Here is a 14,940-nt window from a genome sequence, read left to right on the forward strand (position 1 = left end):
TACTTCTAACAGTTTTGATCTTTAGTCCCTCAAATAATGTCCTAGTACTTGATTTCTTTTCATTTTTTCTTTATCCCTTCTCACAAAAGTCTTCAAAGCTTTAACAGGCCTCTTTTGTAAATCCAATATAGGAAAATTATCCAGGTCACTCTCTTCATTTGTTATTTGTATATCCCTTTTAATTATTAAGACATCAGCTGGTTTCTTTTGTATGTCCAGTGTAACATCTTTTTCCATGTCATCCTTGTAGCCTGTCATTTTTAAATCCACTTTCAAATCAGTCTCAGTCATGTCAGGTAATACTTGTTTCACTTCTATAACATCTTTTAAACACAGTCTATCTATAGAGAACACAGTCTATCTATAGAGGCAGACACTCTTAAAATTAACTTCTGGGTCCATATGTCTTCAGTATGTCCAATGTTAATACATTTTGCTTCATTCTGTATTAGTAAGTTGGATTTGAGTGTCTCCTTTAATTGTAATCTTTAGTTCCTTCTAGCTCCCTGTAATGTCCAATTTTTAAAGTCTTACCTTTTTTTTTTTTAAGATTTCAAAACCAGCATTTTCCCACAGGAAGGATTCTTTATAATTACTTCCAAAATCTTATTTCAAATGTATCTGTAGTCTGTTTGTAACTTTCTAAAATTAAAGTTTTAATCACCCTTTTGCTGTTTATTCCAGAAAAAAAAAAACTCCTTAAACTTGTATTTAAAACTTCTTTCACTAAGGATTGGAGGAAACTCACCTGGCACTGTAAAACTTGTTATCCAAAGGTTCCTAATAGCTGAAAAGCAGTTAACAAGCAATTTCCAAAAGTAATGCAAACCTAGTGTCCTTTTAAAGGCGCCAACCATGGTTTGAGCAAAAAGATGGCTATTCCCTCATCTCCCAGAGCTCTAAACCCACTCGAAACCACTGTATTGCAGTCTCCTCATGAGGACCAACTGTCTGGAGCACTTGTGGGTGATTTCAAGTCCTCTCCTTGTCTGGAGAGGAATTACGAAGAGCCCGTCTATTCACCAGCTCTTCATTCCTCCATGGTCGTCAGTTCACCATTTCATCCCTGGAAGTCAGAAGCAATTCTTTTTCCAATTTTGGAAATAATTTTCTCTCTTGGCTGACATCCATTAGAGCATAAGAATTGCTAATGGGAAGCAGGGTGAAGCTTTTCATTCTCAAAGCTCTGTTCCTGAAAACATTGAAGTACTGGATGGGTGAAGACAAACACTTGAGCCAGTTTCATGCCTCAGTTATATGAACATGAGTTATTCTTGTTTAATGGAAGGTTATGGCCTGGTTAGACTATGACTTTCACTCCTAGATTGTTTTCCCTAATCAGGGTGGGCCATTCACAAGCACTTTTCCATGTGCACTCCTGAGTCTCTCAAAATTATATCATCGTAATTTGGAGACCAACCCAAATTATATGTTAGCTCAACTTCCCAAATTGGTGAGAGAAAAATAATTTTTATGAATAATTGAATTGATTCAAAAATATCAACTCAGTTTCAATCATCAAGTTGTTCAATTTGGAGATTCTATCAAATTGTCTTTGAACCTAATCATATATTTTGTATAGGAATTTTCCAACAGTTGAAGACTTGTTGAATGGCCATATTTGAACAGTGCCTAGTATTTGGTCAGTCACTCTCAGCCTAATTCCCCTCTCACCTTGGGCCAGTCACTCTCTCACAGCCTAACTCACCTCACAGGGTTGTTGTTGTGGGGAAAATAGGAGGAGGAAGGAATATTAGGTATGTTCACCACCTTGACTTACTTATAAAAAAAAATAAGGTGGGATAAATAAATAAATAAATATTTAAGTCTGCCACAGTTTCTTCGTGGTTTGAGAACAAGACTGATCAAGAAAGGTAGTTTGTTCTCATTAAAAATAGCTTAAATAAATTGCACACACTAGTTTAGTCCTCAGACAGGTGTCAGGCCTGGGGTTGATGCATTAGTGGGGCCCTTCATTTGGTTGGTTGGTTGGTTGTAGTTTGCTATAGTCATTTGTTTGATTGTTATAATTTGATTATTTTAATCTGGGCTGCCTATGGGATGTATGTTTTTAACTGTTTTTATTGTTTTGAATTTGTAAGCTGCCCAGAAGTCTGTGAGTGGGCGGCTATGATAAATTTTAATTGCAACAATAGCAACATGTATAGCTGTTTTTTAATAAGAGCAAAACAGAACAGAATTCAGTAATGTCTTTTTGGAGTTGTATTGCATATCTGCTGATTAGAGACTAGCCCCATGCTATTTTATGTGTGGCTATAATGAAATTCCAGACAAAATTGGGTGGGCTCTAATGTTGTGGCCTCTATGGTAGTGAATGAGCATCTTCTGGTATGTTTGTGAATCAAAGGTTTCTAGACCTGATGTCAGCAAGATTATTGTATGCACAAAGATGGAACAGTACTGGCATTCCCACCATAGAGGAATGGATTGTGTAAATGTCATAACTGGCAAAACTGACCAGTTTGGTCAGGGAGAAAACAATAAGTACTTTTTTAAAAGACTGGATACCTTTTGTGGACTTTTTGCTAAAAGAAAAAAAAATGAAATGATTTAATGATTGAAAAAGATGAGAATTAAATAAGGGGCTGAAGGGATTTCTGGAACAGTTAAGAGGGAGAGGAAATGATGAGGTTTGTTAGTATCTGTTGAAAAGAAGGTCATCTACTAAATATCTACTTTAGTTTCTTTAGTTTCTGTTTCTCTTTTTTGTTTTTCTTTTGTTTTTGTTCGCACTTTATCTCCTTCCTTCCTTCCTTCCTTCCTTCCTTCCTTCCTTCCTTCCTTCCTTCCTTCCTTCCTTCCTTATTAGATTTGTTTCTTACTTACGAAAAAAAAAACAGTAAAAAAAAAGTTTCCAGCCCTGAAATGGGATATATATTTCTTATTGAAAATACGTTCTCTATATCATAGAAAACTAAGCAGGGAACTTACACTTTTCTTTTTATTTTTTTGAAAGATGCTGTAGCTGGAAACAAGAGTAATACTATTTGCCCAGGTAGGTGAAAATCTCTGTGTATAATATGTGTAGTCTTTAAAATACTTAATTGAAACACAAGATTACATCCTAAATTTTAGATTAGTATCTTCTGTTTCCCCTGGTTTGGGAGGGAAGGAAGTAATTCACAGTCCTACTTTCATATTAGATGTTTTGGCGTGACATATAGGAGAAATTGCCAACAGTGCTCTACCTTTAAGCAGAAACATAGTTGGTATTTTAAATTTTAAGAATATATCTGCTTCATACCATTTTTGCTGTTATAGTTGCCCTAAAATACAGTAACAGAAATGTAGTTTGTCAAGGTGAAGTAAATGTTCTGTTTCAGATCTATAGATAGATATTTCCTTTAAAAAATATCAGAATCTAACTGGTACAGGGCGTAGCAATTATATATAGTTAACAACTTCTGAATTATGGTGGCAAGCTATTTAAAGTAATCCAAAGAGAAGGTGGCACATAAAAGCTGCTATTTCTTTGAATCCCAGTTTGTGCATTGAGAACCTGCCTTAAGGTAACGACATGTTTAGCTTTCTGTTTGCATCACAGAAAAGCCTGGCTACATTAGGAGAAGTCATATTTCTGAGCTAATATTTGTGTAATTCTTCACAGGGTTCTCTGAACCTGAGTTTTGTTTATTTTGCAGACAACTATCAGACAGCACAGCTGCTTGCTTTAATTTTGGAGCTGCTTACTTTTTGTGTGGAACATCACACTTACCACATCAAAAACTATATTATGAACAAGGACTTGCTAAGAAGAGTTTTAGTCTTGATGAATTCAAAACACACCTTTTTGGCACTGTGTAAGTAGCAGCAGAGTTTTCTCTTAAAGGTGTATGCAGCACTCTGCACATTATTGAACTCATTCACATCTATCCTGAACAAATGAATAGAAAAATACAATTGGACTTTTGCATGTACCATAATTGTCAGAAGAGTGGCAGAATATGTCATTCAGTACTCTTTTGGAATTTCTGTTGATAGCTTTTTAAAAAACAGCCATTCATGGCTTGAGAGAAATTCAAAAAGGTTTGAGCAGGACCCAGTAAATCTCAGAAACTAAGGGGAAATATGGCCAATATAGATTCTTGTCATCATCGTGATCCATAGAAACAGCAAAAATTGTGCAACATAAGAGAAAACATACAAATATAGACATAATTTATAAACCAGTGCTAATATATTTTACTGCATAATGGAATAGAGGTGTTCTTGCATATCATTTATTGTTCCTTTATTCAGCAATGCAAAATGTACAAAATCCCTAATAATCCACTAACCTGAATATGTTACAAGATATCAGACCACTTTTGTGAATATTCTTGTTCCCAAGATAAATTCCTGTTCTCATGTGAACCAAAACATAATTTCAAAACACAGTATTGGGGATGGACTGACTACATCCAGATTGTACCTTGATTCAGTAAAATGTCTGACCCAGATTTTAAGATGTGTGATCTCAGTTCCTTCTGCAAGTGTTTTGGGAAGTATTTTAGGCTCTTATTAGTCCTGTGTAGATAAAACCTTACTCATAAAGACAATCAGTAATTAGCTTCACATGTGAGTAGGTCTTCTTGTAACCAAACAATGTTGTTGTACTTTGTGAAATTGACAGAAGAGCATTGAAACTTTTGATCAGTTTTTTCTTCTTCTTGTGACTTGTCCAAGACAATTTCAGAATGCCTTCTGTTCCATGTGTATGAAGAAATAATGCAACTGAAGTCAGCTCATAAATTGCATTTGGTCTTAATAAGCACCATTGTCACAACCATGGCCTCTCAGCATATGCTGAGTGCCTTTTCTGATGTAAAAATGGAATCTGTCCCCTCCACATATAGAATTAAAAAGAATAGCAGAAACCTAAATCCCTGTATGTCTTTCCATGGAAATTAAACATTGGCACACACAAACATACAAATTGTTTCCTGCATAATTAGAGGACATATCAATACTCCACTCATGAAATCAGTCCTAATTTTCCCAATTATCAACCACAATTTTAAAATACATGCATGGAGCCTTACAGAAGCACAACCATCTAATACTGTATCTTGACCCATGGCTTATATTGTGCCAGAGAGAGCACAAACCAGCAGGAATTTGTTTAAAAGAAATTTAGTAAACAGGATCTTTATCTTCAAATCCAGTTTTTCTGCCAACTTCTCTGCAGCTGCAACTCAGACTTTCCCACTAGATGGGCAATGGGGCAGTGAGAAAAAGGACCAAAAGAGGAGGAGACAGTCTCAGACTTCAAGATGGAAATGTTCTAAAAATCCATATACTGAATTTTATTATTTATTTGTTTGCATTATTTCTATACTGCTGGGTCCACAAAGATTCCCAGGGGTTTACAAGAAAGCTGTAGATTAAACATGCCCTGAATGCAAAACTTAGCATTCCATGATCAGCTTTCTTGTTGTTGTTTATTTGTTCAGTCGCTTCCGACTCTTCATGACTTCAGGGACCAGCCCACGCCAGAGCTTTCTGTTGGTCGTCACCACCCCCAGCTCCCCCGGGGACGAGTCCATCACCTCTAGAATATCATCCATCTTGCCCTTGGTCGGCCCCTCTTCCTTTTGCCTTCCACTCTCCCTAGCATTAGCATCTTCTCCAGGGTGTCCTGTCTTCTCATTATGTGGCCAAAGTACTTCAGTTTTGCCTTTAATATCATTCCCTCAAGTGAGCAGTCTGGCTTTATTTCCTGGAGGATGGACTGGTTTGATCTTCTTGCAGTCCAAGGCACTCTCAGAATTTTTCTCCAACACCACAGTTCAAAAGCATCAATCTTCCTTCTCTCAGCCTTCCTTATGGTCCAGCTCTCGCAGCCATGTGTTACTACGGGGAACACCATTGCTTTAACTATGCGGACCTTTGTTGTCAGTGTGATGTCTCTGCTTTTAACTGTTTTATCAAGATTTGTCATTGCTCTCCTCCAAAGAATTAAACGTCTTCTGATTTCCTGGCTGCAGTCAGCATCTGCAGTAATCTTTGCACCTAGAAATATAAAGTCTGTCACTGCCTCTAGGTTTTCTCCCTCTATTTGCCAGTTATCAATCAAGCTGGTTGCCATAATCTTGGTTGTTTTGAGGTTTAGCTGTAAGCCAGCTTTTGCACTTTCTTCTTTCCCCTTCATCATAAGGCTCCTCAGTTCCCCTTCGCTTTCAGCCATCAAAGTGGTATCACCTGCATATCTGAGATTGTTAATGTTTCTTCCAGCAATTTTAACTCCAGCCTTGGATACCTCAAGCCCAGCACGTCGCATGATGTGTTCTGCGTACAAGTTGAATAGGTAGGGTGAGAGTGTACAGCCCTGCCGTATTCCTTTCCCAATCTTAAACCAGTCCATTGTTCCATGGTCTGTTCTTACCATTACTACTTGGTCATTATACAGATTCCTCAGGAGGTATCCCCATACTGCTAAGAACTTGCCACAATTTGTTATGGTACAGGCAGTCAAAGGCTTTAGAATAGTCAATAAAACAGAAATAGATGTTTTTCTGAAACTCCCTGGCTTTTTCCATTATCCAGCGGATATTGGCAATTTGGTCCCTAGTTCCTCTGCCTTTTCTAAACCCAGCTTGTACATCTGGCAATTCTCACTCCATGAATTGGTGAAGTCTACCTTGCAGGATCTTGAGCATTACCTTACTGGCATGTGAAATGAGTGCCACTGTTCGATAGTTTGAACATTCTTTAGTGTTTCCCTTTTTTGGTATGGGGATATAAGTTGATTTTTTCCAATCTGATGGCCATTCTTGTGTTTCCCAAATTTGCTGGCATATAGCATGCATTACCTTGACAGCATCATCTTGCAAGATTTTGAACAGTTCAGCTGGGATGCCATCATCTCCTGCTGCCTTGTTATTAGCAATGCTTCTTAAGGCCCATTCAACCTCACTCTTCAGGATGTCTGGCTCTAGCTCACTGACCACACCATCAAAGCTATCCCCGATATTGTTATCCTTCCTATACAGGTCTTCTGTATATTCTTGCCACCTTTTCTTGATCTCTTCTTCTTCTGTTAGGTCCTTGCCATCTTTGTTTTTGATCATGCCCATGTTTGCCTGGAATTTACCTCCGATGTTTCTAATTTTCTGGAAGAGGTCTCTTGTCCTTCCTATTCTATTGTCTTCTTCCACTTCCACGCATTGCTTGTTTAGAAATAATTCCTTATCTCTTCTGGCTAACCTCTGGAATTTTGCATTTAATTGGGCATATCTCCCCCTATCACTGTTGCCTTTTGCTTTCCTCCTTTCTTGGGGTACTTCTAGTGTCACAGCAGACAGCCGTTTTGCCTTCTTGGTTTTCTCTTTCTTTGGGATGTATTTTGTTGCCACCTCCTGAACAATGTTGCGAACTTCTGTCCAGAGTTCTTCCGGGACCCTATCTAGTAAGTCCAGTCCCTTAAATCTATTCTTCATCTCCACTGCATATTCCTTAGGAATATTAGTGAGCTCATATCTAACTGATCTGTGGGTCTTCCCTAATCTCTTTAGGCTGATCTTAAATTGTGCAATAAGTTCATGATCAGAACTACAGTCAGCTCCAGGTCTTGCTTTTACCGACTGTATAGATGTCCGCCACCTTTGGCTGCAAAGGATGTAGTCAATCTGATTTCAGTGTTGTCCATCTGGTGAAGTCCATGTATAAAGCTCTTAGGTTGTTGGAAGAGAGTGTTTGTTATGCATAGTGAATTGTCTTGGCAAAATTCTATCAGCCTATGTCCTGCTTCATTTTGTTTTCCCAGGCCATGCTTACCTGTAATTCCAGGTGTCATTTGACTACCCACCTTAGCATTCCAGTCTCCTGTGATGAAAATAACATCTCTTTTAGGTGTGTTGTCCAGTGGGTGCTGCAGATCCTCACAGAACTTCTTCAGCATCTATGGTTGGGGCTTATATTTGGATCACTGTGATGTTAAATGGCTTACCCCTTTTGTCAACTTTCCTACCCCTCATTAAGTAAACTGCTTGTACTTTTAAATACATTTCAGAGGTACCTTAACTTCTCTTGGTTAGATCACTGGGGTATTTGTAGACTCCTTTTTAAACATGTACATTCTTGTGCAACCTTTTTGCTGCTTTGCTTTTAACTAGAATAATCCTTTTATGTTTATTGTAAAATGCAAAGAATGTGAGAAAAGATATAGAGGCTAGGGAAGACAAGAAATGATGTTTTTAAAATGTTTATTAACCTTATAGGTGCTCTTCGTTTCATGAGGAGGATAATTGGCCTAAAAGATGAATTTTATAACCGTTATATTACCAAAGGAAACTTATTTGAACCAGTCATAAATGCTCTTCTGGATAACGGAACTAGGTATAATCTCTTGAATTCAGCAGTCATTGAACTTTTTGAATTTATCAGAGTGGTAAGTTGTTTGTATATTTTTCAGCTTTACCTTCCAAACCTATTTTTTTTTGGCATAGAAATACCTAAAGACTTTAAGTGTAAAAACCAAAAAAGAAAATGACCTGGCAGTATCAAAGGGCCTCTTCTATATAAGGCTATTATTGCAAGATGGAAACAAGCTGAAAGGACCTTAGTCTTGGTCCATTGCTTATACTTCCTGACCCTTTATCTCTTTGAACCAGTAGTTACAGCTGTATCCATATTGCTATTTATTGGTTGATTAGGTTCATATCCAACAAACTAGGAGCAATTATTATTTTTAACAATAAATTCTAGGGCTGCACCTACTTCAAAAAAGAATCAGAAAGTGCTTCTGGACTAGCACAGAACCTCTCTGCTGTTCATTAAAGCAGCTTCTGTGCCATTCACTAACTTTAAAAAGTAGATTCTTTAAAGCAGTAGCATCTTTTTCAGGGTTATATAGAAGCCTGAAAAAAAAGATGTGTGTACTTTAATGAATAGCAAAGAGGTATTGGGCTCATAGACTTGTGAGTTCAGAATCATTTTCAAAGTGTTCCCAGTAAGAATGGACTCTTTTAGTTTGCAAAGTTTTCAGCAAAAACATCCTATGTACTACATCCAAATTAGAAACAATAAAATGAATGAACCCACAAAATTAAAATAAGTGCTGGAAACTGGAGAGATTTGATGCCAGGTGAGCTTTTGTGGATAGGGGGACAGATGGTAAAGTTAAAACTACAGTATAAAATGCTGTTCTATGATAAGTGCCCAAGTTAACTGTAGAAATTCTTCCAAATGAGTATTGTTGCTTAAAATGGTCCTAATTCCAACAGTAAGATGACTGATATCAATAGTTGCTAAAGAAAAGTAATAGAGATAGAGCTCTAACATTGAACTCAATAGTTGCCCAGAGAATTACATAGTTTAAGCCAGCATTTTCACTCAGTTTTGGCAATATCTGAATAGAATAGAATCATAAAGTTGGAATGGGCTCAGGGCAAGAATCTAAAATAAAGGATCTCAAGACAGATGGCTTTTAGCCTCCTTTTGAACACATCCAGTGAAGAGGTGTCTATCACCTCTCTAGATAATCAATTCCACTGTTGAATTGCTTATACAGATAGGAAGTTGTTTCTAACGTTCAACTAGAATCTGTCTTCCTATAACTTAAATCCATTATTCTGTGTACTGCGCTCTGGAATGAGAAAGAAGAGATTGTGACCTTCTGTGTGACATCCATTCTGTTATGTAAAAGAGTGCTATCATAACCCCCTTTAGTCATTTTTCCTCAAGGCTAAACATATGCTTCTCCTTCAATCTCTCATCACAGGATTTCATTTCTAGCCCCCTTATCATCCTTGTTGCAATCTCTGCATCTATTGCAATTTCTCTGTATCCTTCTTAAAGTTTTGTCCACAGAACTGGATATAGTACATGACATTGGATCTGACCAAAGTAGAATAAAGTGGAATGATTGCTTCTTATGGTTTGGAAATTACACATGCACTGATTCAGCTTAAAATTGCATTTATCTTTTTTGAAGCTGCATCATACTGCTGGCTCACATTCAGCTGGCAATCAGTTACAGTTCCAAGTATCTATAAAGCCAGTTATCCTCTCTTTTCTTGTGGTTTGGTTTCCTAAGTGAAAAATATTTTTTAGTTTATTTAATTTTTATCCCGCCTTTATTATTTTTATAAATAACTTAAGGTGGCGAACATATCTAATACTCCTTCCTCCTCCTATTTTCCCCACAACAACAACCCTGTGAGTTGAGTTGGGCTGAGGGAGCGCGACTGGACCAAGGTCACCCAGCCGGCTTTCATGCCTAAGGCAGGACTAGAACTCACAGACTCCTGGTTTCTAGCCCAGCACCTTAACCACTAGACCAAACTGGCTCTAAATAAATATTGCATTGTTTCTGGTACCTTTTTCCAATTGCTTTCAACCTATTACTGTAACATATCAAAATTATTTTAAAATTTATTTATGTGTTCAAGTTTATTAGTTACCACAATCATCTGGAAATTTGATGACCCTTCTCTCCACCTATTCATACAAATCATTAATAAAAATACTGAAGAGCAGAGGAGCGAGGACCAATCCTTATGGAATCCCACTTGATCCTCCACTCAGATTTTATTAAGAACCAATATTGAGTACTCTTTATTATGGTTTTTGAGCCAACTATGTATCATGCCATCTGACTGCACTTAAATGGCATGCTAATTGGCATATCATGGAATGTTTTGTCAGATGCTTTGTTGGAGTCAAGGTAATTAAGGCTAGAGCATTTTCACCATCTGTTAAGTTATCCAATCAAAAAAATTGGTATGGTCACTTTGACATAACTTGCTCTGTGGAGTCCTTGGTGCTCTCTGAGCCTTGTTGTTTTCTTGCAGACGTTTCATTGCCAGACTAGGCAACATCTTCAGTATGAAAGGTTTCGCACTGAAGATGTTGCCTAGTCTGGCAATGAAACGTCTGCAAGAAAACAACAAGGCTCAGAAAGCACCAAGGACTCCACAGTTCAACCCTGAGCCACAAATATTCTCCAATTGGTATAACTTGCTCTTGATAAATCCATACTGCCTTCTATAATCAATGCATTGTTTTTAAGGTGCTTACAGATCAATCTGTTTATAATCTGCTCTAAAATCTTCTCAAATACTGCTACCAGACTGACTGATCTTAGGTTGCTGATCTTTCTGTTTTCCTTTTCTGAAGATAGGAAAATTTCCTTTCCTCCACTCGTCTTGTAATTAACTAGTTTTTCAGGATTTTTCTAAGATAATATATAAGGATTCAGACAGACCATTAGCCAGTTCCATCAATATATAAAAGATAATTAATCTGATCCTGTATATTTAAAACTCATTCAAAGTAAAGAGGTATTTATTCCCTGGCCATGTTTCTATTAATCTCAATCCTTCCCTTTCATCTTGCTTTTTACAATGCCAAGGTGGAATACATACTTCTTTGGTTGAGAATATTGAACCAAAATAGGAATTGGATAACCCTGCCTTTTTGTTGTTATTGTTGTTACTTGTTAGCATTTTGCCATCTTTATTGAACAACTGGTATACTTACCTATTTTTTTTCAATAACTCCTTTTATTCTGAAAATACCTAATGAAGCCTTTTAAAATTATTCTTGGCATTGTGTGCTAGTTTTGTTTTTCTGACACCAGCTATGGTGTTCTGGATACTGCCTGTACTCTTCTTGTGTCACCTGGTCCTCTTTATTTTCTGTATGGGTTCTTTTTGTTTTCACATATTCACTACATTTTTTGTGTAGTCACATTGACTTTTTCTGCTTTATTCAATTTTTTCCTCCTTAAAATTAATTGGGATTGTGCTTTTAGTATCTGCTTCTTTAGGAACTCTTAACACATCATGAACTTCTTTTCCCATTAGCTGCTTCTGCCATGGGAACCTACTTATAATTGCTTAGTGTTTATTAAAATGTCTTGTTTTAACTTTAAGATATGTGTTTACCTGTACTCAATTTTAGTTTTCCTAAAATTCCAGAACATCAGCATTACATGGTTCACATTCCCCCAATGTTCCAGGTAATTCACTTCCTCAACTATGTCTTCCCAATTGATTAACCTAAACTTAATGATAGTTCTTGTGTCACCTCTGCCCTCTAAAGAAGAAAATTGTCAGCAAGAGAAATCAGGAATTACCTAGAAGGACCATTCTTGGCAGAGTCTGTCACCCAATAGATCTCAGGATGGTTAAAGTCTCTCATCACTGTGCCCCTTTAAGGGATTTGCAGTTTGGTTTTGGAATGTGTTTATTCATTCAGTCAGTCAATTTATATGGCCAACCATCTCAGCAAGTGACTCTGGGCAGTGAACAAAATTAAAATAAAGTAAAATTAAAATACACAGCAGCCAAGAAAATATCATATCCCCTAATTTATTTTTTATTGTTTTAATTTATTTTATTTTCTATCCTGCCTTTATTATTTTTATAAATAACTCAAGGCAGCAAACATACTTAATACTCCTTCCTCCTCCTATTTTCCCCACAACAACAACCCTGTGAGGTGAGTTGAGTGGAGAGAGAGAGACTGGTCCGAGGTCACCCAGCCGGCTTTCATGCCTAAGGCAGGACTAGAACTCTCAGTCTCCTGGTTTCTAGCCCGTTGCCTTAACCACTAGACCATACTGACTTCTATAAGAATAGCACTAAACTTTTATTTTGTATTAATGCAGGAAGATATCAAATCACTTACTGCCCATATCGTTGAAAACTTTTATAAGGCACTTGAATCTATTGAATATGTTCAAACATTCAAAGGCTTGAAGACAAAATATGAGCAAGAGAAAGACAGACAAAGCCAGAAACTGAACAGGTACATACCTTAAAACTAAAATCTGAAACCCAATACTAGATAGCCTATCTTGCAGGTTTCCTGAACCTTTATTGTTTGTTCTATTAATATTGTGATATGCACCTTTCTTATAGGTAATATATCATATTTAGCAATACATTCTTTATTATCTCAGGAATTTCCATATATAATCCATTTCTGTCTCCAGTCTTTATTCTAGAGATATTCTGAAGCTCAGGTTTTTGTTCTTAGTTAATTTGAAAAATATATTTCAAAATTTCTGAACAACCCAAAAAACCAGATATATGCTATTTGGTCTTGGTTGGATTTTATTCTATGACTTTCTGTGTGACATGAGAGATGAACAGCTAAATTACTGAATGGTCCCCATGTATTAATTTTCCCCAGTCATATTAAGAATTGCATTTTCACAACAATTTTGGGAAAGCTTCTAGGGGCTGTAACCAAGCCTTTGGTACAGCTTGCAAATAGCCTTGGTATGTCTCCATCCCTGATTCAAGTGACAAATCTGGGAGACAATCTCATGATAGGATTTGTCATGGAAAAGGGAATAGAGATTGATTGGACCACCAAGCACACCAGTGCAAAGCTATAAGTAATTATTTTTGTTCCTTGCAGCATTAGGATATCCTTAAAGAGGACATTTGCTTACTATGCTATCTTGGTGGTCCAACCCATTAGAAGATATACCTTTTTGGGCATTTGATTTTTCTCTTACTTGTATTAGGAACTTAACTTTCTGTATTACCATAGCATCTGTGATAATCCATCATTATTTTCATTGTACAGAATTTTGAACCTGTATCTCTAGGATCTAGTTCAGTACTTTAGATATTAAAGCATATTTTCTGAGAAACATATTTTGCCAATATTTTAACAGCATAACTTTGCTTATTAATCTCATAAACTATGTGCTATCTATAAATCAAAATAAAACATAGGCTCTGTCCTCCTAGAAAGAGAATGAATAGAAAAGATAGAACAGATCTTGAAATCTTCCTATAATAAAAGATAAAATGTATCAGGGCTCCATATATTAAATCCAGGTTATGTTTAGTATAGAAATTGCTTGTTATGCTTTCACCTGGCCTTTAGGCTCAGAAGGAAGCTCATGAAACTCGATGTAGTGCCCTCAACTCTTTAAAAAGAAGCCTAGAATAACAGCAACATTAATAAACATATAAACTCTCAGAATTATTTTCTGGTAATGTTTCCATACATAGCAACCAATTGTAGTTTGGCTTTATCAGTCTAACTGCAGTCCCATTATCAAATTGTAAAGTTTTTTTTTAATCTATTTTACAGTGTTCCCTCTATACTGCGTAGCAATAGGTTTCGTAGAGATGCCAGAACTTTGGAGGAAGATGAAGAAATGTGGTTCAATGAAGATGAGGAGGAAGAAGGTGAAGCTATTGTACCACCTGTAGAGAAATCCAAGTCTGAGGATGATTTTCCAGAAAGTTATGAAAAGTTTATGGAAACAAAAAAAGGTATATTTTGTATTTTGCAACACATGATATTCTGTGTGACTTATCTCACAGTAGCATTTTAAAAACCTGCTAAATGGAGCTGAGAGCCAGTTTGGTGTAGTGGTTAAGGCACCATGTTAGAAATCAGGAGACCATGAGTTCTAGTCCCACCATAGGCACAGAGCAAGCTGGGTGACCTTGGGTAAGTCATTCTCTCTCAGCCTAGGAAGAAGGCAGTGGCAAACCACTTCTGAAGATCTTGCCAAGAAAACTGTAGGGACTACTCCAGGCAGTCACCAGGAGTCAACACTGACTTGAAGGCACAAAAAACTAGCAAACCAATGGCACTACCATGTCTTTATAGACATGGCCCCTGTAGATGACATGCAGACAACCCATTCTGTTAGATCTTATTGAGCGGGCAAATATTACTGGGAGGAGGAGGACTTGAGGATATCCAGGCTTGAGAGTATGGTTCATGAAGAGCTTTAAAAGTGACATTCAACAATTTGAATTGAAGTCAAAGAAAACCAGTGCAACTCTCAAAGTAGAGGTGTTATATGGGAACCTTGGGGTGCACCTATATGTATTCAAGCTGTTGCATTCTGGATCAGCTGTAGTTTCCAAATGAACTTCAAAGGCAGCCCCATGTGGAATGCATTGCAGTAGTCCATCAAAAAGTAACAAGGAAATAAGTTACAAGGAAATGAGTAATGCC

At 37.0% G+C, this 14,940-nt stretch overlaps 1 protein-coding gene across 3 annotated transcripts in view; it reads left to right on the top strand.

Moving 5' to 3' along the window:
- Positions 1 to 14,940, top strand: part of PPP4R3B (protein phosphatase 4 regulatory subunit 3B) — a 43,981-nt gene that overhangs the window by 22,829 nt on the left and 6,212 nt on the right. For 2 of the 3 annotated variants that reach the window (XM_063301305.1, XM_063301315.1), the window contains exons 10-14: positions 2,978 to 3,016; positions 3,663 to 3,821; positions 8,220 to 8,389; positions 12,614 to 12,753; positions 14,059 to 14,243. In XM_063301305.1, coding sequence (XP_063157375.1) covers positions 2,978 to 3,016; positions 3,663 to 3,821; positions 8,220 to 8,389; positions 12,614 to 12,753; positions 14,059 to 14,243 — 693 coding nt within the window. The remainder of the gene's footprint in view (positions 1 to 2,977; positions 3,017 to 3,662; positions 3,822 to 8,219; positions 8,390 to 12,613; positions 12,754 to 14,058; positions 14,244 to 14,940) is intronic. The other variant, XM_063301325.1, reaches the window with a different exon arrangement.

The sequence above is a fragment of the Candoia aspera genome, chromosome 1 (genome assembly GCF_035149785.1).
Source record: "Candoia aspera isolate rCanAsp1 chromosome 1, rCanAsp1.hap2, whole genome shotgun sequence".
Classification (NCBI taxonomy): Eukaryota; Metazoa; Chordata; class Lepidosauria; order Squamata; family Boidae; genus Candoia; species Candoia aspera.